Below are 26274 nucleotides of genomic sequence, written 5' to 3' on the forward strand. Positions count from 1 at the left end.
TTTCAGTAACGCATCATTGAATTCCAAAAGGAGTTTGCTCTCAATGTATAATGTGCTGGATTGTTCCTCAAAGTGTTGCTAGATTTGCAGCTGGCTGGGGATGCGCGGTCGTTTGTGTGTGTTTTTGGGTCGATTCTCTGAACACTGTAAGTTGCTTGGAGGTCATGTTCTCTCCCCATTCTACAGAAATGAAAAAGGGATAACAGGTAAGATAAAATCTGGAACCTTGGCCAGCACTCAGAAACTGAACTGTCATATTAATTTACCAAAGTTGATCTGATGTCAATTTTCATGCAAATTCTATAGTTTATTGTTCTTTACTGCAAGTTTTATTTTTTTAAAACAAATGCACGATATTAACAGATTGGCAACAATTGTAGCAGTGTTGTAACCTGATACATGGAAGTGTAAAGGAACTCAAAGCTTAGATTTATGAAGCGGGAAACATTTGTGTTGTGAACTTCTATATTTAATATCAGGATGGATCAATATTTCATCATTTAATTTCTATATTTTCTGTTAAATTGAAACTGTTGTTTGATCTTTAGTTGTTTCTTTCTGTGCAGAAATGCCAAAAAATGCTAATTTCTAGCATCTTACCTCCTCGACGTCATGCAGCATGTCATTAAAGTGATATTTTTGATTACCTGTGCAAATATTCTCCAACAGTCCCCTGAAAATTCTACACTCAAGGAAAATACAGCCTGGAGTCTGGATCAGTAAAGAGACTGTTGGATGTTGAAATGAGGAACTGTCCTGACTTCCCGGAAGTCAGGCCAAATCTTTGAACTGGACTGATTTGATGTGTTATTTAGTTACCTGGCTGAGGACAGTGCCTCTGAATATCAACTATTTACAACAAATTTATACTGTACAACAGAAACAGACCATCTTACTAACCTGGTTTTTGGTGGTGTTAATGATCCACAAAAGTCTCCCTTCAAACCTGCAGTGCATTCCATTCTTCAACTGATCCCATTGACATTTCCTTCGATTGCATTATTTCACACGTCTATCTATTTTCGGCGGGTTGGCTAATTTAGACAGCTGGTCTGTGATGCAGTGTTGCCAACAAGGAGACGGTGAGGACTGCAGATGCTGGAGATCAGAGTTAAAACGTATGGTGCTGGAAAAGCACAGTCGGTCAGGCAGCATCTGAGGATCAGGAGCGTCAACGTTTTGAGCATAAGCTCTTCATTAGGAATAGAGCTTATGATCGAAATGTCGACTTTCCTGCTCCTCGGATGCTGCCTGACCGACTGTGCTTTTCCAGCACAACATTCCTTGACAGTGATGTCAAAAGTGTGGGTTCAATTCCTACGTCAGCTCAGGTTACCTTGAAGGACTTTCCTTCTTAACCTCTCCCCTCAGGTTAAACCCTCAGGTGTCTCTCGAACAAGAGTCAGTGACCATGATACCCTCACCCATTTTCCCCTTTGATGTGTCTAAACTATTTTCCTCAGCCATTCCTTATGGTAGCAAGTTACATGTTTTCTCATCACTCAGTAAGTAAGTTTCACCTGAATTCCCTATTGAATTTATTGGTGACTACCTTATATTGATGGACCTTAGTTTTGGTCTCCTCCAAATGGATACATCTTCTCCATATTCTATCAAACCCATTCATAATTTTAAAGACCTCTTTTAGTTTACCCATCAGCCTGATCTGTTCTGAACTGAAGATCCCCAGTTCATTCAATGGAGTTATGTGGAAAAATATGGAATTGTTCACTTTGGCAGGAAGAATGGAAAAGCAGAGAATTACTGAAATTGAGAATAACCACAGAAATCCAAAATGCAGAAGGTTTTAGGCTTTCTAGTGCATGAGCCCCAGAAAGTTGGTTTGTAAGTACAGCATGTAATCAGAAAGCTAATGAGATGCTTCCCTTTTTTATAAGAGGAATTAAAACATAAAAGATATTGTGATACACAGAACTGTGTGTGGTTTTGATCTCCTCAGTAAGGATGTAACTGCATTGGCGACAGTTCAGCGAGGGTTTACCAGACTGGTACCTGGAATGAATAGATTGTTTTCTGAGGAATAGTTAGACTGACTGGCCTTGTTTCCACTGGAGCTTAGAAGAGTGAGGGGGGACTTGATTGAAGTTTGATAAGCTACTGAATGGTCTTGATGAGGTGGACAAAGATATGACCTTTTGTGGGTCAGAGCAAGGCATCAGTTTTAGAAATTAGGGGTCATCCTTTTAGTCTGAGGGTTGCATGATTTTGGTGCTTTTTGCCTCAGAAGTTGGCAATAGGAGGATTCATTGAGTATTTTTAAAGCATGTCCCACCCAATTCTTGTTAGACAAAGGGGTCAAAGATGGGAATGTGAAACTTGAAAAACAAATGGATCAGCCATGATCTTTTCAAATGGCAGGATAGGCTTGGAGCGGGGTGGGCTGAACGGTCCATTTCTGCTCCTTTGACAAATGTTGATATAACGTGACTGTTGTTCCCTCATGAATTCCCATCGGTTTTTATGATCCTCCTGCCCTCTTTGTGCCAACAGCTTGTTGAACGGTGCCAGTGGCTTGTGTTCGATCAGCACTAACTAAAGAACAATGCATCTACCAGTCCTACTCACTGCATCCCAGACCTTTCTGCTGTTGGTATCTCTGGGTCTGTCTCGAGAGTTTGACTGGACAAAAGACCATGGAGGATCTTTCTACTATGGGACTTTCCCTCCTGGTAAGGCAGCCAGCCGATGGGGAGTGTAAAACTCTCAGCAGTTTCCATATTACCCTTTTTATAAAGTAGATCATCACCAAGTGAAGCAGGTTGTCATTGTCTACATTATCAATCTCTTTAAAATCCTAAATACAACCGTCACATCACCTTCTCTAGCGGCTCCTTTTCAGCAAAAATATTCACAACTGTACGATTGTTTCCCACAGTCGAAGCTCTTCAACCTTTGTCACTCCCTCTTCAAATTGGAGCATTGTCTTTGGGAGAGGGACTACAGTGGGAGAGGGAATAGAATGGGAGGTGGGGTAGAGTTGGAGATGAGGGTAGAATGGGAGTTGGGGGAGATAGTATGGGAGAGAGTAGAGTGAGAGATGGGGGTAGATTGGGAGATGGTAGAGTGGAAGAGGCAGCAGTAGGGGATGGGGTAGATAGGAAATGGGGGGGGTCAAGTAGAAGGGGGGATACTATGGGAGCGTAGGTAGAGTGTGAAATGGGTTAGAGTGTGAGATGGAGGAGTAGGGTGGGAGATGGAGGAGTAGAGTGGGAGAGGTTGGATAGTGTGGGAGAGCGGGTAGAATGGGAAATGGCGTAAATATGTCAACCATGATTGAATGTCAGAGCAGACTCAATGTGCCAATTGGTCTAAGTCTGCTGTTAAAACCTATGGTCTCTTAGAGAGTGGGAGAGGGAAGTAGAGTTGGAGATGGTGGGGAGAGTGGGTGAGGTGTTAGAATAGGTGAGAGGAGAGAGTGATTGAATGGGAATGGGGAGTGGAGTGGGAGAAGGGAGTGGAGTGGGGGGGGTGAGAGTGGGAGAGGGAGGTGGATTGTGGTGGGAGGGAGAGTGAGACAGAATGGTTGTGTGGGACAGGAGGTGGAGTGGGATTGGGGGTGGAGGGTGAGAGGGGTTGGGGTTGGGGTTGGAGTGGGAGAGGAGGGGTAGAGTGGGAGAGGGTATGGAGTGGGAGGGGGTGGAGTGTGGTGGGGGGAGAGTGGGACAGAGGGATAGAGTGGGAGAGGGGGATGTGGGGAAGAGGGGAGTTGAGTGGGGGGGGTGAGTGGGAGTGGGAGAGGGGGGGGGGGGTGGAGTGGGAGTAGCACTGGTACAAATACTGAATGGCTCCCATGTATCATGCCTGGTGTTTTAATTTAACTGTTTCCTGGATTGAACTGGCCACTAATAGCGTACAGAAATAATTCTTGGAAATATTTATAGTCGTATTTGGAGCTGAAAGTCATGCCCTAGAATTTTTAATTATTCTGTTTTGGAACTTTTCAGTTTACAATTCCTTGAACAATTTGGTGTTAAACTAAATATTGCTCAGTGCATGAATGAGCTGTAGTGAAACACAACATGGAAGCATTGTGTTGGTTTCAGGTTTCTCCTGGGGTGTGGGAAGCTCTGCTTACCAGACTGAAGGGGCTTGGGATCAAGATGGGAAAGGACTCAGTATCTGGGATGTTTTCACCCGAATGAAAGGAAAAGTGCACTCGAATGAAACAGGAGATTCATCCTGTGAAAGCTATTATAGATTCAAGGTAAGAACGCACATGTAAACAACTTGCATATTTGTCGAACATTTCACAATATCCCACAATGCTATGCGTCTTTCCACAGATGCTGCTTGACCCACTGAATTTCTCCAGTATTCTCCTTCATTGTTTCAGATTTCCAGCATCTGCTGTATTTTGCTTTCATCCAAAAGACTTTACAGCCAATAAAGTAGAAACATTGAAGTGTAATAAATGAGGAAACAGGGAGCCAATTTACACCAAACAAGGCAGCATTGAGAGACATAATTCTGTTTGTTTCATTGTTGCCAGGACAATCTGCTCTTCATCCAATAGTGACCATGGGATTCTTTCCATTTTCCTAAGAGGTCAATACAGGGTGTTGGTTTAACCCTTGCATTACTGCACTCCAGTATCAACTCAGGTTTTTGTACTCAGGTCTCTGGAGTGAAGCTTGGACCTGGAGCCTTGTGACTCAGATGTTAGTCTGCTACTAACTGAACCAAACCGATTACCTGTAAGATACAAATAACAAGATTTAGTTTGTTTTACACAATGTTGCCACTTTTGGGAAGGTGCAATTGGAGAGCATTCTCTGTTTGCAATTCCAATGTCCAGAGCAAGCATCTTTCTTGTGCAATATTGTCAAATTATTGGCAGTTTTGTGTCCTGACTCTTAGACATCTGTGAGTTTAACAAAAGTTGCTTAAAACAGCAATTCACATGTGGATTTTTGTTTTCTGGATTTGTTGTGTAAGTCTTACAGACAAAAGCTGTTCTTGTTGCTCTCCTCTGTGACATTAAAAGTCAACCATATAGCATGGACTGGAGTCACATGTAGGTCAACTTAGCCAGACATGGTCTCATCCCTGATGAACATTATTCAATGAATTGGAATTTTTGCAACAATCCAAGAGTTCTTTAGGTTACCCAGATCTTGAATTCAGTTTCATAATTTACCAGAATGGGATTAGAATTCATATCTGCTTGATTTCAAGCTGGCCAGAACCATTTCCAATAAACTATTGCATTTAAAATGGTAAAAACTAGTATACAACACAAACAGCATCAAATCCTCTTGTCGATATTCAGATCCGATGCCAAGCAGTGAATGAATAGTTTTATTTGGTTACAGCATTCTTTTTATCCTTGCCTAAATTTGAGTTTGGAGGAGGGATGCTATCAGAAACATTAACCTCTTTGTTAACTGCCCAGATTTGCTTCGATGTTTTCCCCCAATAAGGAATATGCTGAATGAAATCTCCTCCTCCTGCACAAGGTCTGGTTAACACTAGCTTCTCTTCCAGGAGGATATTGCTCTACTGAAGGAGCTGAAAGTCAATCACTATCGTTTCTCTATCTCCTGGCCTCGAATTCTACCAACTGGGATTAAAGGTAACATCTCTCAATTTGTGGTTGTGTAATGTGAGAAGTCATAACCTCAGCTAGTGTTCAGATCAAGTCTTCTCCTAAAGACAAGTTTCTTGTATTTATTGAAGTCAATGAATGAAGTACACCTACACCAGCCGACACCATTCATGACAGAGAGAAAACTGACTTGAATTTCATTCAGGCTGGGTGTCTGGACTCACAGATAGGCACAGAGCTGGGAGAAGTAGAGGTGGACGTCAGACAGGTATTAGGGTCTAAAGAAGCATCATATTGGACTCAACACATTAACTCTGTTCCTTTCTTGACAAAGTTAAAAATCACACAACACTAGGGTTTAGTCCAACAGGTTTGTTTGGAAGCACTAGCTTTCAGAGCGCTGCTCCTTCATCAGGTGATTGTGGGGGATGAAAGACCTGCTGAGTGTGCCCAGCACTTGCTGTGTTTGTTAGGGATTAGGGTGTGCCAGCCAAAAGTAGAGAAAGTACTTGGGATATTTCATGTGATGAGGGTGTCACTGGCAAGGTCAGCATTTACTGACAATCCTTCATTATCCTTGAACTGAACAACTGACTCAACCACTTGAGAGGGCAATTAAGAGTTATCCATATTGTTGTGGGTCCGGAGTCCCACGTAGGCCAGACCAGGTAAGGTTGGCAATATCTTTCCCCCAAGGGTATTAGTGACCCAGGTGGGTTTTTTACAATGATCTATGATAATTGGGATGTCTGATCCAGTGAAATTGGAATTACTGATCCAGTGAAAATATCACAATGCCATCATCTCCCCACCAAATAAGTCTTTTATTTTATATTAAATTAAACTGAAGACTTCAATTGTCTTATTGTTTTTGACAGTTTGGAACTTCTCCTCAGGATCTTCCCCACAGTGAGAAACCAGTCACTCTCTAAGAAAACAGCGAGCAGAGGCAAGAGTATTGTGAGAGACCAGCGTTATAGTGAGGGCCTGGTGTCATCTCCCACACATTCCTGTTTCTTGACTGAGAACAAACAGCTCTGTTACTGTCGTGCTCAGGGTATCTGCAATGCTCCTCTCTTGTCTTACTTGTGGTACACTATAAAGGTCACTCACAGTGTTCCAGATGATTACAAATCTTCTTGGAATGAGATTCCACTTCAGTGTAAGGGTACAAATCCACAGCTCAGCACTGACCCCCAGCTTTTCCTGCTACCAACACGTTTAAGGCTGATTCCTTTCAGCACTGCCCTTGGACAAGACTAATGACGACAAAGCTGTCTCTAAGCAGTTGTGGGAGGAGGTATTCACAAATAAAAAGGTGCATTCAGTACAGGAGAGTTGGCGGGGAAATATTAAGATGAAGGGTGCGGGAAAATGTTTTTACTGTTGTCAAGTCACTTGTTTTCTTTTTAAGTCAGAGTTTATCTGTTTCTTATCTCTCTGTATCATACAGCTGAGCGAATCAATGACAAAGGAATCATGCATTATAACGAGATAATTAATACCCTCCTGGAGAGCAACATCCAACCTGTGGTCACCCTGTACCATGGGGATCTTCCTCAGGTCTGTGTGGAATGTTTGAACACCATTTGTAACTTGCTAACGTCCATCTGTATGTGTGTCATAGCAACTACTGAGGTTCCAGATGACTGTGCACTATCACTTTTTTAAAGCTGGAGGGGGACCTGCAATAAATGCCAGATTTGACAGTGGTCCTGAAAATCAGTAAGAAATTCCCACACCGTGGGAAAAGACTAACTATCTACAATGCTTACAAATTCTATTATGGTTTTATTCCAACATTTTTTTCCTCTCTTAAACATGTTGACATATAAGGGGCCTGAGTTCCATGAATACTGGATATCGCTTGTTGCCTCTCCCATGTAGCTATCTCCTACATCCAGAAAGAGACACAGAAGTGTTGCTCATTACCTAAGATTCTACAGCTCTGTTGAAACCTGCTGCTGTTATTCAATCAGTCAATCACTCTGTTCCCAGGCAATTACAAATCTCCCTGACAGTGTAAAATTACAGATCTGCAGTTCAGTGCTCCTCCTGTCCCCACACTCTTTAAGACCGATCTCCCCCAGTGTTGCACTTACACACAGAAATGTACCACGGTTAAAGGACATTACAGCTAATTGCAATCATATACTCTCCATAAAATCACAAACTCACTGTTCTTGTAATATTTACTGCCAGTCAGGAGTAGGTACCTTATTTTACCCTCTCTAAGCTTTAGCACTGAAGTCTGTAATAGCACCTGTATGTACTGCTTTCACTCTTCCCCTATCACAGTCTGTGCTCCCAGTGGAGACTGAATCTCTGAACTTCCCAGCACCAGACAATGATTCTGAGTTTTATTTTGCTGAAAGTCTTTTTCCTAGGCTGATGACTTCAGTGTGTACGAGGGGGCATAACTACAAATTGAGGGGTGATAGATTTAAGACAGACATCAGAGACAGGTTCTTTACGCGAAGAGTGGTAAGGGCGTGGAATACCCTACCTGCTAATATAGTCAACTCAGCCACGTTAGGGAGATTTAAACAATCCTTAGATAAGCACATGGATGATGATGGGATAGTGTAGGGGGACGAGCTGAGAATAGTTCACAGGTTGGCATAACATCAAGGGCCGAAGGGCCTGTTCTGCGCTGTATTGTTCTATGTTCTATATATTTTCGTGAAAATCCACTCTGTGATTACACTAACCTGGAAATAGCTGGTTAAAGTCTGGAATGAGCAGATGTGATGAGTCAAATTGCCTTTCTTGTAGAATCTTTCTGAAAGTGACTATAGTTGATCATCTTTGATATTTTAGGTGCTGCAAGATAGATTTGGAGGCTGGCAGAATAGCAGTCTGATTGACTTCTTCAATGATTATGCCAGCTTATGTTTTGAGAAGTTTGGAGATCGGGTGAAACACTGGATTACTTTCAATAACCCTTGGGTATGTTTTACGTTTCAGTGTGATTTAATTTCATTAATATTAAAGATTATAGTTTTATATATTTCAATTTGTTTACTTTCCATTCATTATATCTGTGATGATCAATGTAGACTTACATATCCATCTTGGGTATAAGAATCTTTATATTCTTGGGTTTCTAAGGATATTATGTTTTCAGTTTATGTAGCAAAGTACAGGTGACTTTATCCTGTGGCACTGTCTTCTTCCTTCCCATTATAATTGACATGTTCTTTGGTCATATTCTTTTAAACTAACCTTCAAACTTTGTTGTGAATATCTCTCACATGACTGTGAATGTCTCCTTTCTGAAAAAAGGTTGGAATAGCTGCTTTATTACATCTGTCAAATAATGGTAGATCTCCCATAATACACCTCCACATAAACTCAGAGATAAGTTTGTTTGTCACTGCCTTTGCTGAGTTTCTCCTGCTAACAATTTAAAAAAATATATACATAACGTATACACATGCCTTTGTACTGAAAAAGTTGGGAACCACTGATCTAGTAAACCTTCTCTGAACTTCTTCCAATACACTAACATCCTGCAAATATAGTGTCTAGTACACACAATATGATGTAATACATCAACAATGAGAGTAGCGTTTAACTCCAAATAATTTACTCATTAAACTTCAGTTCCAACAGCTGCTGAGCTGGAATTTGAACTCAGAGAGCATTTGCCAGGGTCTCTGAATTATTTGATTAATCTTTTCTTATCAGATTCTTATTAGGTCATGTTTCAACCAATGATCGAAGTCTTCGATCTCTACAACTTGGAAACAGAATGTGGTGACTTTGCAACAGCATTGTCAACTTCATCCATAGTGTTCCCATCTCAGGGGGTAAAAGGATTTCCATTTACTTCATGTCTATTCACTTCTCTCATAAACATCTTAAAATGCTTCATATCCATGAACTGGATAGCTAAATGTTCTTGTTATGGAGGAAAGATTGCAGCCATTTTCCACACAGCACATTGCACAAGCTTAAGATTTTTTTCTTATTTTCACATATAATATTGAAAGTGCATTATATTTTGAGACCAAACCTTGGCTTTTAAAAATATTACTTTAAATATTATTTGTTTAGTTAAAGATAACCTGACGCGATTTATCTGTTGTGCGTTACATGGTAATTGAAGAATGAAATTGCATGAAAACACAATTGAAATGTCAAAAATTAGTTTAATCTTACTTGAATGTTTTGTAAGTAGATGAAGTAACATCATCCAAATTCAGTCACTATAACTCATACTCTGTATTGAAGTGGCCTGAATGCAGCCTGTAGTCTTTCTCTATTACTCTCTGGTTTACCTTGGGTGAATTCTGTCCAACTAGAAAGAACTTATTTGGCCTCGTTAATCCTGGGTCAGAACACGCAAGAATTGCTGGTACAGAGTACTAGCATACTGAGATGCTTGTGCATTAACAGGGACACATGCAGAAGTTTAATTTGGGGTAAGCAAGGTTCTGTGATCAGCACTTACATTGCTATGGAGATAGACATCTTGGACACTCTAGTCATTCATTATCTTTGATATAACTTTTATTTTTACCACATTTAGTGTTAAGTCATGGCAGGATCTCTACAATCATCAGAAAGGAGCTTTTTATCCTTTTGTTACAGATAGACTCAACCCAGTTTTATTGTTATGGCTGTTTCATGTTTTAAATCACAACTCGAGAGGCAGCACAACCTGCCTAGGATGATCGTGACTAGTTCAGCAGGTGTGAGTTTGAAAAGCAGAATACAAGCACAATCTCTGAAAGCCAGCAATCTCAGGATTTTGGGGATGCCTGGAGTGGAGTTTATTGGAGGTTTCTTCTTGTTCTACCTCTGGATAATTAGTAATAAAACCTAAATTAAAAGAAACTGTATTTGGTGCAAACTTTCCACTTTCTCTTTAGTTGAATGTTTTCCCACCACCACCTTTTGCCAGTTTTCAGTTCAAAACAGGCCGATATCCTGCAAATGATATGCCTGATTTTCTAATAAAAGATATTCACCAACTAACATTTGCTGATGGCTGAAGGAAATGCCCATTTTTCTTCTCCTGATTGCTGACAGAAGTGAGGTTAGGAAGCCTGTGCCTGTTGCCCATCTGCATGCTCGTTACACTCTGAACCTCCAACATAGAACATCCACAGGATCCCATCCCTATTCTACAGATAGTGGCAGTAGTGGGAACTGACTCCATTTGATCATTTTTCCATTGTAGTCCACAGCTGTGGAAGGATATGAATTGGGACAACATGCACCAGGAGTGAAACTGAAAGGAATAGGAGCGTACCGAGCAGGTCATAACATCATTAAAGTAAGTATTCTCCTATTTCTCAATCTCAAAAATTTCATAATATATTGAAAGGATTTAAAAAAATTGTGTGTCAATAGACCGTTTCATTTGTTTTTGGATGTGGTTGAAGGGTAAAGGTTGCCAGAATTTAAGGAGACCATTTCTGCTCCTCCTCATGGGAATTTTCTCAAAATAAATGGGAAATGAATGTAGGTTTGCTCGCTGAGCTGGGTGGATGGTTCATTTTCAGACACTTTGTCACCCTGCTAAGTGTGCCTCCAGACAAAACATTGCTGGTGTTTCCTGCTTTTTATTTATATGTTTGAGCTTCCTTGGGCTGGTGATGTCATTTCCTGTGGTGACTTCATTTCCCGTAGTGATAGCATTTCCTGTCATTTTTCTCAGGTGGTAAATGGGATCCAAGTCAATGTGTTTGTTGATAGAGTTCTGATTGGAATGCCATGCTTTTAGGAAGTCTTGTGTGTGTCTCTGTTTGGCTTGTCCTAGGATGGACATGTTGTCCTTGCAAGAACTGTAACAAACACTACATTGGACAAACAGGCAGAAAACTAGCCACCAGGATACATGAACATCAACTAGCCACAAAACGACATGACCCTCTCTCACTAGTATCCTTACATTCGGTTGAAGAAGGACACCACTTCCACCGGGAGTGGATAAATGGGACATTTTACAATGTAGCAGTTCCTCAGTGTTGCACTGAAATGTCGGTTTAGATTATGAGCTGCTGTTTCTGAAATTTGTTAAATCCCGTGTTTTGAGAGTTACCATTGTGCCGAGCCTACATTTGGACTTGTACGATATACATTTTTAGGCAGGGCTCAGTAAGTTGGGGTGAGAGCTGAGAAATCCAACTAAAAAATTTTGTGGGAGTAAAATAGGAACAAACCATAATCTCATTAACACTACAAGTATTTACTTCTGTTTCACAGGCTCATGCAAAGGCTTGGCACACGTACGACAAACTTTGGCGCAATCACCAAAAAGGTAACAGAGTTATCAATTCAGATTGAATGGAATCAAACAAAGTACAAATATCTCTTACAGACTCCACTGCAAAATTATATCTTGTATAGTCTGATGAGTTTTTGTTGTTAAGATTAGCAGTTCATATGGTGAATTGTATCATCAGCTTCAAAGGGTTTTTAAGAGATTTCAGTGATAGCTGGATGTGACAAATATCATGGAACAACATGGTATACAGGTAGAGGCAAGTCGTGTGTAAATATTCTCTCTATTCGTCTAGTCATCGGTCAGCAAGGTCTACAATAACTATTCAGTTCCAGCACATCTTATTTCAGTTCGTGCAGGGCAGAGGGATTTCAATTATGTGGAGAGGGAGCAGGAGCTAAGGTTGTTCTCCTTCAATCAGAAAAGGTTAAAGGAATTTTAATAAAGGTGGTTAGAGTAAATAGGGAGAAATATTTCACTGGCAAAAAGGTCAAGAGCATTCATTGAGCAGTGGTGTCTGCTGAGGCTGCATTAGGCTCTAGGCAAACGTGAGGACTGCAGATGCTGGAAACCAGAATCTAGATTAGAGTGGTGCTGGAAAAGCACAGCAGGTCAGGCAGCATCTGAGGAGCAGGAAAATCGACGTTTCAGGCAAAAGCCCTTCATCAGGCTGCATTAAGCTCTAGTCAGACCATAGCTGGAATATTGTAAGCAGTTTTGGGCCCCATATCTAAGAAGGGATGTGCGGGCATTGGAGAAAGTCCAGAGTTCAGAAGAATGAGGGAGATCTGATTGCAATTTACAGGTTACTAAGGCGCCTAGATAGAGTGGACATAGAGATGTTTTCACTAATAGGAGAGACTAGGGCCTGAGGGCACAGCCTCAGAGTAAAGGAACAATCTTTGAGATGAGGAGGAATTTTGTCAACCAGAGGATAGTTACTCATTGCTATAGAAGGCTGGGGAGGCTAAGTCATTGAGTGTATTTAAGACAGAGTTAGAGAGATTAGTAGTGGGATCAAGGGTTATGATGACAAGGCAGGAGAATGGGGTTGAGAAACACATCAGCCATGATTGAAAGATGGAGCAGACTTGATGGGCTGAATGGCTTAAATCTGGTAACCATCATCATAGATTTAAGACAATAAGCAAAAACGCCAGAAGGAAGATGAGAATTCTTTAAATATATCAAGTTATAATCTGGAATGTACTGGCTAAAAGACTAGTGGAAGCAGATATACAAGTAACTTTCAAAAAGGAATGGGTTATTTAATGGAAATAAAAACATATACAGAGTTATGGGAAATCACAGAGAGAATGGGATCAATTATTAGCTTTCTTCAAAGAGGTAGCAGAAGTGTGATGGGCCAAATAGCCTCCTTCTATGGTCTATGGTCCTAAGAAATAACATTCTACATCATAGAGGTCGAGCAATCACAACACCAGAGTAAAACAGTTACAGCAGATGCATGCATATTCTAAATGCAATATAATTTGTCTGTTGCATCTAAGTTATTATATTTTTTTTCATATGAAAGGATTGGTGGGTATTTCTATCACAAGTGAATGGGGAGAGCCGGTCGACATTACAAATCAAAAGGATGTGGAGGCTGCTGAGCGATACATCCAGTTTAAGCTAGGCTGGTTTGCCAACCCTATTTTCAATGGAGACTACCCTCAAGTTATGAAAGACTGCATTGGTAAGTGTAAATACGAAGGGGAATATTGTGGGCACACGTATTGACTATATTGGCATGATGAGGACCAAAAGCAAATATTAAACAGATACTAGGACCTATAATAAAAGCAAAATACTCCACAGGCTGGAAATCTAAAATAATAATAGAAAATGCTGTAAGTATGCTATAAAGTTTCCAGATTTGGTAGAGAAATGGAGTTGACATTTTAGGCCATTTACTTTTCATCAGAACCAATTATCAAAAACAGTAACTGTATAACCCTCTGCACAGAGAGTGCTTGACCTTGAATATTTTCAGCATTTTCTCTTTTTATTACTCAAATTTAGAATTCTGGCATTCTGGTGGATTACTTAGGGGTTAATTAGGCAAGCACATTATGTGATCCATTTTATTCTCTGACACAAAATGTGAAAAGGGGGTTATTTTGGGGTTTAATTTCTCCTTCCTATCCATGTGTATCACAGGTTGGATGAGTGTGTTGTGGATGAGCCTAGTCTCAGCTTGCCTTTGTATGATAGCACAGCTGAGTAACAGGACTCTGTGTGGGCATTCATAAGTAGCACAGTGGGCTGCAATTTGCGAGCTTTAAGACTCGATTAAGCTCTCCATTAAAGATTTCTACTTATCAATATGCAAAAAGAAATGCAAACATGCCTTAGAGTTCAATTCCAAATATGTCAGTCGGCAAAAGAAAAACAGTTTCATAATCAAATCCTAACAAGTATAGAATTGCATACACAAAAGGCCTTGTACTTATTTATTTACCATATATGTAGACATTGTGTACTTTTAGTGAGGGAACCCTAGTAAAATTGTAATTTATCTTGTACAAGCTGTCAAACGCCCGTTTTATGGTCAGGATTGCTTCTTGCAGTTTACATACAGCTCCATTAAACATTTAAATTACCTTAGTACAGGTGAAGTTGAGGCAAGTAAGGCTGTATTTTAGGGAGGTCACAGTATGTCTCATATCAACAACTAGAAACAATCCAGAGCAAAGTTGGAGCAGTACGACATCTTGTGCATCTGAGATCTTTAGTTGGCAGGCATGTTGGCATTCTTCAAAACCTGTAATCCCCATACCTTGCTGTTTGTTACATTCACAGGGAGAAAGAGCTCACAGGAAAGTCTGAGCAACTCCAGGCTGCCAGCCTTTACTCCACAGGAGAAACACTTCATCAAAGACACATCAGACTTCTTCGGTCTGGGTCACTTCACAACCCGGTATATCACTCACAAGAGCTACCATTACAGTAAAGGGCCAAGTTATTTTACGGACCAGGACTTGGCAGAACTTGTTGACCCAGAGTGGCCTGATCCAGGTTCTGAGTGGCTGTACGCTGTACCTTGGGGATTCAGGAGGATTCTGAATTATATCAAGGTATTTCAGAGATATATAGTTTAATATGTTGTTTCCTCTGCAGCTATAAAAAAATGACTTGCATTTGAAAAGTGCCTTCCACAACATCAGGCTGTCCCACACCTTAGCGAGTTTTGAGAAGATTTGTAGCCCAGGTTGAGGTTCTGCATGTAGGTTTTCTCACTGAGCTGGAAGGTTCATTTTGAGACATTTCATCACCCTACTAGGTAACATCTTCTGTGGGCCAAAGGGCGAAGCACTGTTGATAATTCCTGCTTACTATTTATATATTTGAGTTTATTGGGGTTGTGATGTCATTTCCTGTTCTTTTTCTTAGGGGGTGGTAGGTGGGCTCTAACTCAATGTATTTGTTGATCGAGTTCCGGTTGGAATGCCATGCTTCTAGGAATATCCCATACCTCTCTGCAAGAGCATTTCAGTCAGTCTTGACTTGCATGTTTGAAATACAACTGAAATCACAAAAACACTCAAAATATCTTTATTAATAATGAAAATAAATGGACTTTTTAATTCCAGGAATAAAAATTTAAGATACGTGTTTATGTTAATATCTTAGATGCAAAGTGCTGAAGTGCACAGGGATCTTGTCATGCTATAGATAAGCTTGGAAAAAGATTCAGAAAAGGTCCATATCACAAAATGCTTTATAAAATGTGAAATATTTACAGTTATCCATTGATTTCTCACATTCTACTAAGATCTTCAAGTGTATTACTTAGCACTCAATTGTTTTTTTACAAACACAGCAGTCAATCTGTACACAGTAAAATTATTTCAATCACTAACAATCAAAAACAATCAGGGCTGGTTGGTGATTTACCTTGTGGTTGATGACGTCTAGGTCAAAGCTTTTTTCATAAATCACCAAGAACAATTTATTTAACTTTACACAGGAAAATAAAACACACTGTTCTTCGTGGAGGCAAAAGCAGTCAAAAACGGACAGTTAAGTAGGAATGGAATCAAACAAATAGGAAGTGCAAAGAGACTTGTGAGTTATAGTCAGGTTGAGTCAGTAGTTAGGAAGGCAAATGCAATGTTGGCATTTATTTTAAGAGGACTTGAATATAAAAGCAGGGATATAATTCTGAGGCACTGGTCAGGCCACATTTAGAGTATTGTGCGCAGTTTGGGACCCCATATTTCAGGAATGATGTACTGGCCCTGGAGCATGTTCGGAGGAAGTTCACGAGAATGGTCCCAGGAACAAAAAGCTTAACATTTGAGGTACATTTGAGGACTCTGGGTTCATACGTGATGGTATTTAGAAGGATGAGGGGAAAATCTAATTGAAACATACAGAATACTGAATGGCCCGGACAGAGTAGATGTTGGGAAGACATTTCCATTGACAGGAGAGACTAGGACCTGAGGGCATAAGCCTTAGAGTCAAGGGAAGGCCTGTTAGGAAGGAGATAAGGACACAGTTATTCAGCCAGAGTGGTCAATCTATGGAATTCACTACCACAGAATACAATGGAGGCCAGGTCATTGAGTATATTTAAGACTGAAATAGATAGGTTCTTGAGTATCAAAGGGATGAAGGGTTACCGGGAGAAAGGGGTTGAGAAACTTATCAGCCATGATTGAATGGTGGAGCAGATTCTATGGGCTAATGGCATAATTTCTGCTCTGATGTCTTATGATACATTAGGGAGCATGAGAGCAGATGGGAGAAAAAAAAAGGACAGTTCAGGTTCGGGGTGCAGTGAGCGGTTGGCCTGACAGGCAGGGGTAAGGGGAAGGAAGGAGCAACAGAATGAATGGTTTCAATCTTGATGGTATAGAGGCCTATAAGGTTCTTGAACATGCTATAAGAAATGAGAGCGGAGGAGACAGCAGATCCACTGAGATCTTGCAGTGTTAAAGCTACAGTATGGTAGATAAAGGCTGTGTCCTTGAGGAGGTTTGGCAAAGGATAAAGTCAAACATGAAAGTAAAAAACATGAAAGAGAAAAAAAATGTGCAGGTTAGGTGAATTGGCCACGCTAAATTGCCCAGTGTTAGGTGAAGGGGTAAATTTAGGGGAATGGGTCTGGGTGGATTGCTCTTCAGAGGGTCGGTGTGGACTTGTTGGGCCGAAGGGCCTGTTTCCACACTGTAAGTAATCTAAAGAATTAGTTGAGCAAATTGAGGGCTGCAATGGTATCCTGGAGAATGAAGAGCCAAAGGCTAACCAGCTGTGAATATTTTAAGCTAATTCTGAATGTGGGTTGTGAGGGATTTAAATGGTTTGAGATCACTTCAAGATGATAGTGAAGCCTTAAGGTATGCATGATGATCATACAGCAGTACACTTCCAGGGGGGGTTTATTGTCTGGCTTCCATTCTTCCTCTTACAACTTATTCCATATAAATACTGTACATTAAAATTACTGCAGTTTGTAAGATGCTGAAATGTGATCAGTTTCAATTTCTTTGTCATTATCATTTTCTATTTTGTTTCAGAGTCGGTATGGAAATCCAAGGATATACGTGACAGAAAATGGAGTATCTGAAAAACACCAGTGCACTGAGCTGTGTGACAAGTGGCGAATGCAGTACATGAATAATTATGTTAATGAGATTCTTAAAGGTGACTGACTTAATGTCAAAACATGACCCATTCCATGGTTAATTATTTGGGGGCAGGGAGCAAGAAACAGTGCAGGCCAAGGGCAAATGGCCCAATTCTTCCATCAGTACTACCCTGACATTAAAACAGGCAAAAAAACGTAAATGCAGCAGTTTGAAAGAAGCCCCACTGCCAGTATATTTATTAAGCTTTCTCCTTTAGAAAATAGTAGGCCTTTAGACCCAGCAAGCCCACTATCTTTTAATGTCATACTCCCACTCTTCCTGTTCCCCTTGACACCTTTAGTTTATAGAAATCTATTTCTTTAGTGTGTGTATATATTTCCAGTGATTGTCTCCAGTTGACTCTGTGAAGAAATTTCTCCACATCTCAGTCTAATATGGACCATCCTATATCCTGAGATCATGACCCCTTGTTCTGGCCTCCCCAGGAGGTATCATCCCTACATCCAGTCTGTCCACCCATGTCAAGATTTTTACATATTTCAATAAGACCCCTTCACATTATTCTAAACTCTGGTGAATACAAGCCCAGGGAACCCAATCTTTTCTCATACGACAAACCTGCCATCCCAGGTATCATTCTGGTGAACCTTCGTTATGCTCCCTCTAAGGTAACTATATTTTCTGAGATAAGATGACCAGAAATGTGTACCAAATTCCAAGGGTGGTTTCACAAAGACCCTGTACGGCTGCAGTAAGACATCCTTGCACTTCTACTTAAAATCTTTTGGAATGATTACCAATATATGATTTGCCTTCCTAATGATTTGCTTTCAATAGCTAGCATACAAGGACACCCAAGTCCCTTTATAAATCAACATTCCCAATTCTATCCCCATTTAATAATACTCCGCTATTCTGCCTTTCCTAAAGAAGTTGACAACTTTATATTTATCCATGTTATATTGCATGTGTCACCTATTTGCCTACTTGCTCAACTTGTCAAAATTGCCTTGAAGCCTCTTAATATCCCTCTCACCACTCTCACTTAGTTTTGTGCAAACAGCAATCTTGGAAATATAAAACTTAATTCCCTCATCAAAATTGTTGATTTATATTGCAAATAGCTGGGCCAAAGCACTGATCTCTGCTGTACCCTTCTTATCAACCTCTCCACACCGAAAGAAACCCATTTATTCCTACTTCCTGTTTACTGGTCTGTTGACCAATGCTTAGTTCCTGTCAGTATATTGCCACATATTCCATGTGGTTTAATTTTGCAAACTAACCTGTGACATGGGACTTTATTAGAAGCTTTACACTCATGGAATTGCTCTGAATTTCCAGAGTTTCTGTTATTTTGGATTGACAGATTTTAAAATGAATGTAATTTTGAAACTTGTTGCAGCCATTAAGGATGGTGTTAAAGTCAAGGGATACATATCCTGGTCACTGCTGGATAAGTTTGAATGGGATGAAGGATATTCAGAAAGATTTGGGTTATATTACATCGATTTTAAAAGCAAGAATAAGAGGAGGTATCCCAAAGCCTCAGTTCAGTACTACAAGAAAATGATCAGCTCAAATGGATTTCCAAACCAAAGAGAAGTAAGTACCACTGATTTTTTTTAAAATTAAAAAATAAAACTTATTTTTGATGCAAGTTGACAAATAGCTTACATGAAACTTTAAAAACAAAAACCAGGACATGAATTTAGAAGGAAGCTTAGATTTAAAGATTGTATGTAGAAGCTGATAAGTATAAAAGAAAAAATGAATAATGTGGTAAACTGAAAGGAAGGTTAAGACTGTGGACAACTGACAGATATGTGGTCATGTATTTTGCCATGTTTGTTTAATAATTACACTGTGGTCAATACAAATTCCAACAAGCTCTGTCAACTGCACTTTTGATATACACTTCTGATATAATGCGATAGTCTGGTTCTCACATTATACGAAAACCACAGAATAGCCATACCATTTAAACTAATGAGACTGGAATTGTGTTATAGCCAATACAAACTGCATAAATCCATGTAAGAATCTGTATATCCATTTCTTAGATTAGAATCAGTCTGACCATTGTAGCACAGACAGCCTCACACAGGGCAACTCACACCTTAAGTGCATTATCTGGGCCGACATGACACCAATTGTTAAAAGTTCACTTGAGAATATAACGTTTAAATATTCTGTGATTTTCATATGAAAGAACTGAAACCAATATGTTCATGCTAAAAGATGAGACACTTAACAAACAATCCAGGTCTTTTTCAATATATAATTTCAGTTAAATCACACTGTAAACATTTGCTATAAATTCTGTGTCTTACGATCTTATACTCCACAATTACTTGATGAAGGAGCAGCACTTTGAAAGCTAGTGCTTCCAAATAAACCTGTTGGATTATAACCTGGTGTTGTCTGATTTTTAATATTCTGCAAATAATGATTGAAATTCTTCAATCGTGTTAAACAAATGTGTTATAGCAGAACCGATTGTATTTCATTTTGAACACAGCAGGCAGGGACAAAAATATTATTTGAGTAAAAGGCAGCTGTTAATGGAAGATACTAACATTTTAATCCTGAAAATCCAACAGAATTACTAAATAATTGCTGCTTTATAGTCTGTGTCCCAGTTTCTGCTGTAGAATAAAGAGTAAATAACTCCTAGCAAAAGTAGTAAAGAATGCACAAAGATCCAATTTATTTTTAAATAGGTCATGTTAGTGCAACAAGTTTGAACAATGAATATTAAGTAGTTCCAGGAAACAGTTCACCTCCGCTGTGATGTTCAGGTGCTTTTTCCCTTAAACAGAATGTTGACCCAAACAATCTTTCTGCTATCTTCTTCTAGATTGAGAGTTGGAAACGCAAAGCTGCAGAGACTTGTTCCATTACAAATGCACTGCTTGCTGCAGGTACGTGAGTGAAGTCATTCAATTTTCTTCAGGAATAAAGAGAGAGTACAGAGCAAGAAGAAGCATTTCAGTCCATCAATCCCGATATGAGCAGAGCACACGTATGATCATTTCACCACAATCTTTTCCTTTGTACCCATCAGCTCCTGTATTCCACCAAGGATCACTAAAGGAAACAAAAACTAAGCAATTCTATTTGCATTTATTTAACTCTTGATCATTACTCCAATCAACAGAAAATAAGAAGCACTGATCTAAAATTAATATGGGAAACATTTAAATTTAGTCTAACAAAATAATAATGTAAACAATGAGCTCCTAAAAATAAGGTCATTTTCCAAGTTTACTCACAGGTTTTATAGCCAGTATTCTGGACTGTGTGATGACGTTAGAGAAATTTACTCCTTTAGCATCTTCAGTGTGATATGTGATGACTATTATGATTCAGAAGGAGGCCATTTGGCCAATCCCATCTGTACCAGCTCTTCAAATGTGCATCATTACTAATTGACAGTTTCCTACTTTCCTCCCTTACATATGATTTCTATCCAAATAATTATCCAATACTCTTTGATAGGCTCAACTAAAACAGTCTCCACCACAATTTCAGGCAGTGCATTCCATACCTTAACTACTGGCTGAGTGAAAAAAAGGTTTTCCTCACAATGCATTTGCTTCTTTTGCAAATCACTTTAAATCTGTGCCCATTGGTTCATGGACCATTTACGAGTGGGAACAATTTCTCCCTATCTATTTATCCATTAGATAATGTCTACAGGACAACTGAAGATAGATGGGTCCTAAATATTCACACTAATTGGTACCAAGTGTATAACATTTACAGCAGGCAGTAGATTTTAGTCACAGAAACAGATGCCAGCATCTACTGCCAGAGACAGAAGAAACTGTCTTCCTCTGGATACTATTGTTGAATATTTGGCAATATTACTCTAATAGAAGGGAGGTTTTCTGGTTTGACAGATCATATGGTTCTGTTCTTATTCAGTAAGTTCAAAGAAAGACTTTAAAATGGCAACTGACATAGAAGAGAGATAAAGTTTGCCACTTCATTATTTGATGTCACATTTTAATGCAGTAATGAAATATATAATCTTGATACTTCTGTGTCTCTGACTAAAGTAGTAGCTTCTTTTCTTGGGCGTTAGTGCAGTATAGCAGTTAAGTTCATTTAAAGGCAAAAAGAGTTAAATTGTGAGCAAATTAAGGAATGTGACTGTAGAACCGTGTTCTTGCTCAGGAGCAGCTAAATGCTAGCTTATGTTATTGCTCTATGCAGCCAACTGCTTACCAAAGAGAATAATAAAATCAGCAAATTAGTCAATCCCACCCCATCAATTTAAGGCAGCTAGCACTTTATATTGTAGCAGTGATGATTCTTTATTGTTTTATTCACTGTTCATATTGCTACAGGGAAAGGAGGAATAGGCTGGGGCTGTTTTCCCTGGAGCATCGGAGGCTGAGGGGTGACCTTATAGAGGTTTATAAAATCATGAGGGGCATGGATAGGATAAAAAGACAAAATCTTTTCCCTGGGGTTGGGGAGTCCAGAACTAGAGGGCTTAGGTTTAGGATAAGAGGGGAAAGATATAAAAGAGACCTATGGGGCAACGTTTGCACGCAGAGGGTAGTACGTGTATGGAATGAGCTGCCAGAGGAAGTGGTGGAGGCTGGTACAATTACAACATGTAAAAGGAATTTGGATGGGTCTATGAATAGGAAGGGTTTGGAGGGATATGGGCCAGGTGCTGGCAGGTGGGACTAGAATGGGTTGGGATATCTGGTTGGCATGGATGAGTTGGACCGAAGGGTGTTTCTGTGCTGTACATCTCTATGATCCATTCCACTGCACTTACAATATAGAGGAGAAGGTGGTGGCGGCAATTGTAGGCAAATGTGTTCTTCTTTGTTTGCCCTTTTCAGCTGGAAGAACAGACTGAACAATTGAGAAGCAGGCAGACAAGCCAACAATTTTCCCAGTGCACGATGTAGTTTAGGAGCTTTGTGTCACCTCAAGCTTTGAAAGCAACAGCTAAATTGTCTGCTTATCATTAGCTTTCCTAGTTGTGGATAATTAACTATATTAGAATACTTTATCCCATGTAAGTAAAATATCCTGACCACCTTTAGAATGGCTCATTCTGAAGAAACTTTTCAAAAAATGTTATACTTTCAAAGTGTTACTATTTGTGATATTGTCTCAAATTAAATAACAGCATTTCACTTCCAGAAGGAACAGTTGTTTGTTTGTCTGTCTCTGCAGAATGTAGTGGCTTCCCCCAATAAAGGGGTGGGAGTTGGGGGAGGGGTTTGACCTGCTTTACTGATAACCCTTGGCTACTCGTTATGCGATCCTGTCTACTTCACTGAAATTCAACCTCATCCAAAGGGTGCAAGAGCAGTAGATGGCAATTTAATCCATGCACTCACAACAATTTAAGCTAGAAACCTGCACACTAAACTGAAGACACCTTACAGAGCTTAAGTTATGAAAGGAAGGTTGGGGGAGGTGACTGAAAAATCAAATCCAAAGAAGGTTTAAAGAGTTGAGCAATAGAATGGTTTAGGCAGGAAATTCCTGTCAATAAAGACAGTTTAAATCTTTATCACTAATTGTGCTGCTAGGTTGAGGGATTAGGTACATACGTTCAGAGAACTGAAGAACACAGGAAGCTTATGGTTGGAAGAGATTTAACAAGGTGCACAGCGGATAAAAACTTGGAAGGATTTCAAGATGGAGACAAAGAACTTAAGTTTTGGGGGGATAGGAAGCCAGAAGAATATCAGTGAGAAAAAATGAGTCTTGTATTAAGTTTTAAACACTGGAGTTTATGGAGGGGTAAAGATCGGAGATCAGTTTGAAAAGTCTCTCGCTCCCTCCCTATGATCTGTGAGCTTTGGAAGGAATTCACACTTCAGAATAAGCAAATTCCCTAAATGGAACATTGCTGCTGTTAGGCTAATTTCTGGTAAGCAGAAGAAAGACATAATTGGCTTCCTGTCTAAACCAGACACAGAGTTGGGAATTTTATAATCTGTTATATTAGTCCAAATAAATAGTAAATTTAAGAAACAAAAGTATTTCTCTGAAATAAATTTTTGCAGTGTAATATTTATAATTTCCCCTTTACTTTCAGATCCTCTTGTCAATCATATGGAGATGGTAACGGAAATTGTTGTCCCGACTGTGTTCACTCTTTGCATACTGCTGAGTGCTATATTACTGATGTTCCTACTCCGGACGCAGTGAAAAATCCAGTGTGCTGTTACAACAGGATAATGCCAGATGTACAAAGACAAAAATACGTGTTTAACTCCTTCAGCAAGTTTAAATTACAACAGTCTTTAATACTTCTCCACAGTCACCTCCAAAGAGTTTGATACCTTTGTTATTAATGAATAAGATAATCTATCTTTGGGTCAGTAAAACTGCACTATTATCAAACTCAAACCACATTCTCCAATTAGGATTCCACAGATGAGGTAAAGGTGCTTACAACATGCTAGAGAGATTCCATTCTGAATCTTCCTTCCCTAATCACGCAATACCCGAACAAAGTTTGTATGATCAATGTTTCGCCACAGATTGACGACATCAAATATTAGAAGCAAATAATATGTCTCCTAATAACACAGTAGGTTCCTGCAGAAGAGCCATTTCATCAGTAGAAATATTACAGTAACCTACTTTATAAAATAAAGCAGGTACATACTGACAACAGCAACAATAAAACCCTTGGCCTGAGAGATGATGGAAAGGTATGAACTGGGGATCAGTCAATCCATCAGAACATTATTTTTAAATCCATAACAAGTAGAAATGCAGAAGCTATATAATTGGACCAACATTTATGCCAAACTGCAGCAGTTCTCAAGTGGAACTAGCACTTTTTATTGGTGAATCATAAATAACTGTTATAAACTTGCTTCTTACTTTTGAGAGATGTTTAGCACAGGTTGAGGTTCATGTGGTACGTTTGCTCACTGAGCTGGTAGGTTTATTCTTAGGCGTTTTGTCACCATGCTAGGTAACATCATCATAGAGCTGGTGTTCTGTTCTACTTGCTACTTATGTATCTTGCTCTGTTAAGGTGGGTGATTTCATTTCATTTCAATTTTACTGCTCCTCGGATGCTGTCTGAACTGCTGTGCTCTTCCAGCATCACTAATCCAGAATTTAAATATAAAGATAATATTTATACCTAAAAGTGTATGGTATAAGTAAGAAGCAGGTTGTACGTTTGCTCACTGAGCTGATAGGTTTGTTCTCAGACCTTTTGTCACCATGCTAGGTCACATCATCAGTGAGCCTCCAGTGAAGTGCTGGTGTTCTATCCCACTTTTTATTTATGTGTCTTGGTCTTTTAAGGTGGGTGATATCATTTCCGGTTCTCTTTCTCAGAGGTTGGTAAGTGGGGTCCAAATTGACGTGATTATTGATGGAGTTCTGGTATGAATGCCTAGCCTCCAGGAATTTCTGTGTGTATCAGGGGTCTGGTACCAGACCACTCTGACCCCTTGGCATCATGGTAGCCCACAAACCTACCAACACAGTGAAACAGCTACTGATGAACCTAAAGGACCCTGTACCAACAACCAGCAAAACAAATGTCGTTGTGGTTCTGTTCGCTGAGCTGGGAATTTGTATTGCGAACATTTCGTCCCCTGTCTAGGTGACATCCTCAGTGCTTGGGAGCCTCCTGTGAAGCGCTTCTGTGATGTTTCCTCCGGCACTTAAAGTGGCTTGTCTCTGCCGCTTCCGGTTGTCAGTTCCAGCTGTCCGCTGCAGTGGCCGGTATATTGGGTCCAGGTCGATGTGTTTGTTGATAGAATCTGTGGATGAGTGCCATGCCTCTAGGAATTCCCTGGCTGTTCTCTGTTTGGCTTGCTCTATAATAGTAGTGTTGGCTTTTGCCCGAAACGTTGATTTTACTGCTCCTCGGATGCTGCCTGAACTGCTGTGCTCTTCCAGCACCACTAATCCAGAATCTGGTTTCCAGCATCTGCAGTCATTGTTTTTACCCTCTTTATATTTAAAGTAAGATTTATTGATTCACTTAGTGCTACATTACTAATAGACATCAGAGTTATTCACAGTCAGATTTCAGGGGCATTTAGTCTGGCCTGGCTTAAATACAATGGACTTTGCAAGGTAGGATCTTGGACTATGGATATAAATTTTGTTTTACACAATCATCAATAGTTATCCACTCTATCAACTGTGTGTGAGGACGGAGGTCAGATAGGGAGTTGCCCAGTTCTGTTAGAGGGTTCAGTACTTTTACAAGAGATACAAGGCAACAATGTTATGGGTGGCACGGTGGCTCAATGGTTAGCAATGCTGCCTCACAGTAACTGTCTATGTGGAAGTTGCATGTTCTCTCTGTCTGCGCGGGTCTCCTCCAATTTCCTCCCACCTTTCAAAGATGTGCACGTTAGGTGGATTGGCTATGCTAAATTGCTCATAGTTTCCAGGGGTGTGCAGGATCGGTGGATTAGCCATGGGAACTGCAGGAATATAGGGTAGCACAGTTGGGTGTTTCAACAGGGCTGCTCTTAGGACAGTTGGCGTGGAATCGCTGGGATTCTATGTATGCATTCTATTTCCCAATTTCTCAACAATAATACAACACAAAACAAAAAAGCCCAGACAGAAATAGAAGATCATACAAAATATGTGTCACTTCAAATATATTTCAACTTAACTCAGTGTGTTAATTGTCTATTTTTCTGAAATGGAATTTAGATGCTAACTTTAGTATAAAACATTTTTAAAAGAATAAAATTTGCAGTTGATTTAAAAATTACTGAATTGTGACAATTAATTTGATTTACTCACTGGATTACTGACTAAAATTAATGTAAATCAAGTTGCATAGAATTAAAGTCCATTATTAGGGATGGGACTGCAGAGTACTTAGAGATGCATGG

General features: G+C 39.8%; 2 protein-coding genes across 6 annotated transcripts in view; one reads left to right on the forward strand and one right to left on the reverse strand.

Annotated features, from left to right (window-relative positions):
• Positions 1-26147, forward strand: lctlb (lactase-like b). Its single transcript, XM_072565372.1, has 14 exons — positions 1-206; positions 2512-2690; positions 4065-4225; positions 5506-5593; positions 7020-7129; positions 8387-8515; positions 10755-10850; positions 11783-11837; positions 13339-13500; positions 14607-14881; positions 17330-17456; positions 18807-19006; positions 20262-20325; positions 23481-26147. Exons 2-14 carry the CDS (start codon positions 2564-2566, stop codon positions 23591-23593), a joined length of 1707 nt encoding a protein of 568 aa, XP_072421473.1. The 5' UTR covers positions 1-206; positions 2512-2563; the 3' UTR covers positions 23594-26147.
• zwilch (zwilch kinetochore protein) overlaps positions 4441-26274 on the reverse strand; it is a 69994-nt gene continuing 48160 nt past the window's right edge. The window contains exon 19 of one of the 5 annotated variants that reach the window (XM_072565370.1): positions 4441-4713. The gene's annotated coding sequence lies outside the window, so the exon portion shown is untranslated. Of the gene's footprint in view, positions 4714-19238; positions 20492-25265; positions 25369-26274 lie in introns of those variants that run through there. The other 4 variants (XM_072565369.1, XM_072565368.1, XM_072565367.1 and 1 more) reach the window with 4 other exon arrangements.

The sequence above is a fragment of the Chiloscyllium punctatum genome, chromosome 48 (genome assembly GCF_047496795.1).
Source record: "Chiloscyllium punctatum isolate Juve2018m chromosome 48, sChiPun1.3, whole genome shotgun sequence".
Taxonomy (NCBI): Eukaryota; Metazoa; Chordata; class Chondrichthyes; order Orectolobiformes; family Hemiscylliidae; genus Chiloscyllium; species Chiloscyllium punctatum.

Bases quoted from the DNA above. Each gene is read 5' to 3' on its own strand.
- lctlb (XM_072565372.1), top strand. From the start codon at position 2,564: ATGCATCTACCAGTCCTACTCACTGCATCCCAGACCTTTCTGCTGTTG. The intron at 14,882-17,329 runs GTATTTCAGAGA...ATTTTGTTTCAG, and splicing joins GGATTCTGAATTATATCAAG to AGTCGGTATGGAAATCCAAG. The intron at 19,007-20,261 runs GTAAGTACCACT...ATCTTCTTCTAG, and splicing joins GATTTCCAAACCAAAGAGAA to ATTGAGAGTTGGAAACGCAA.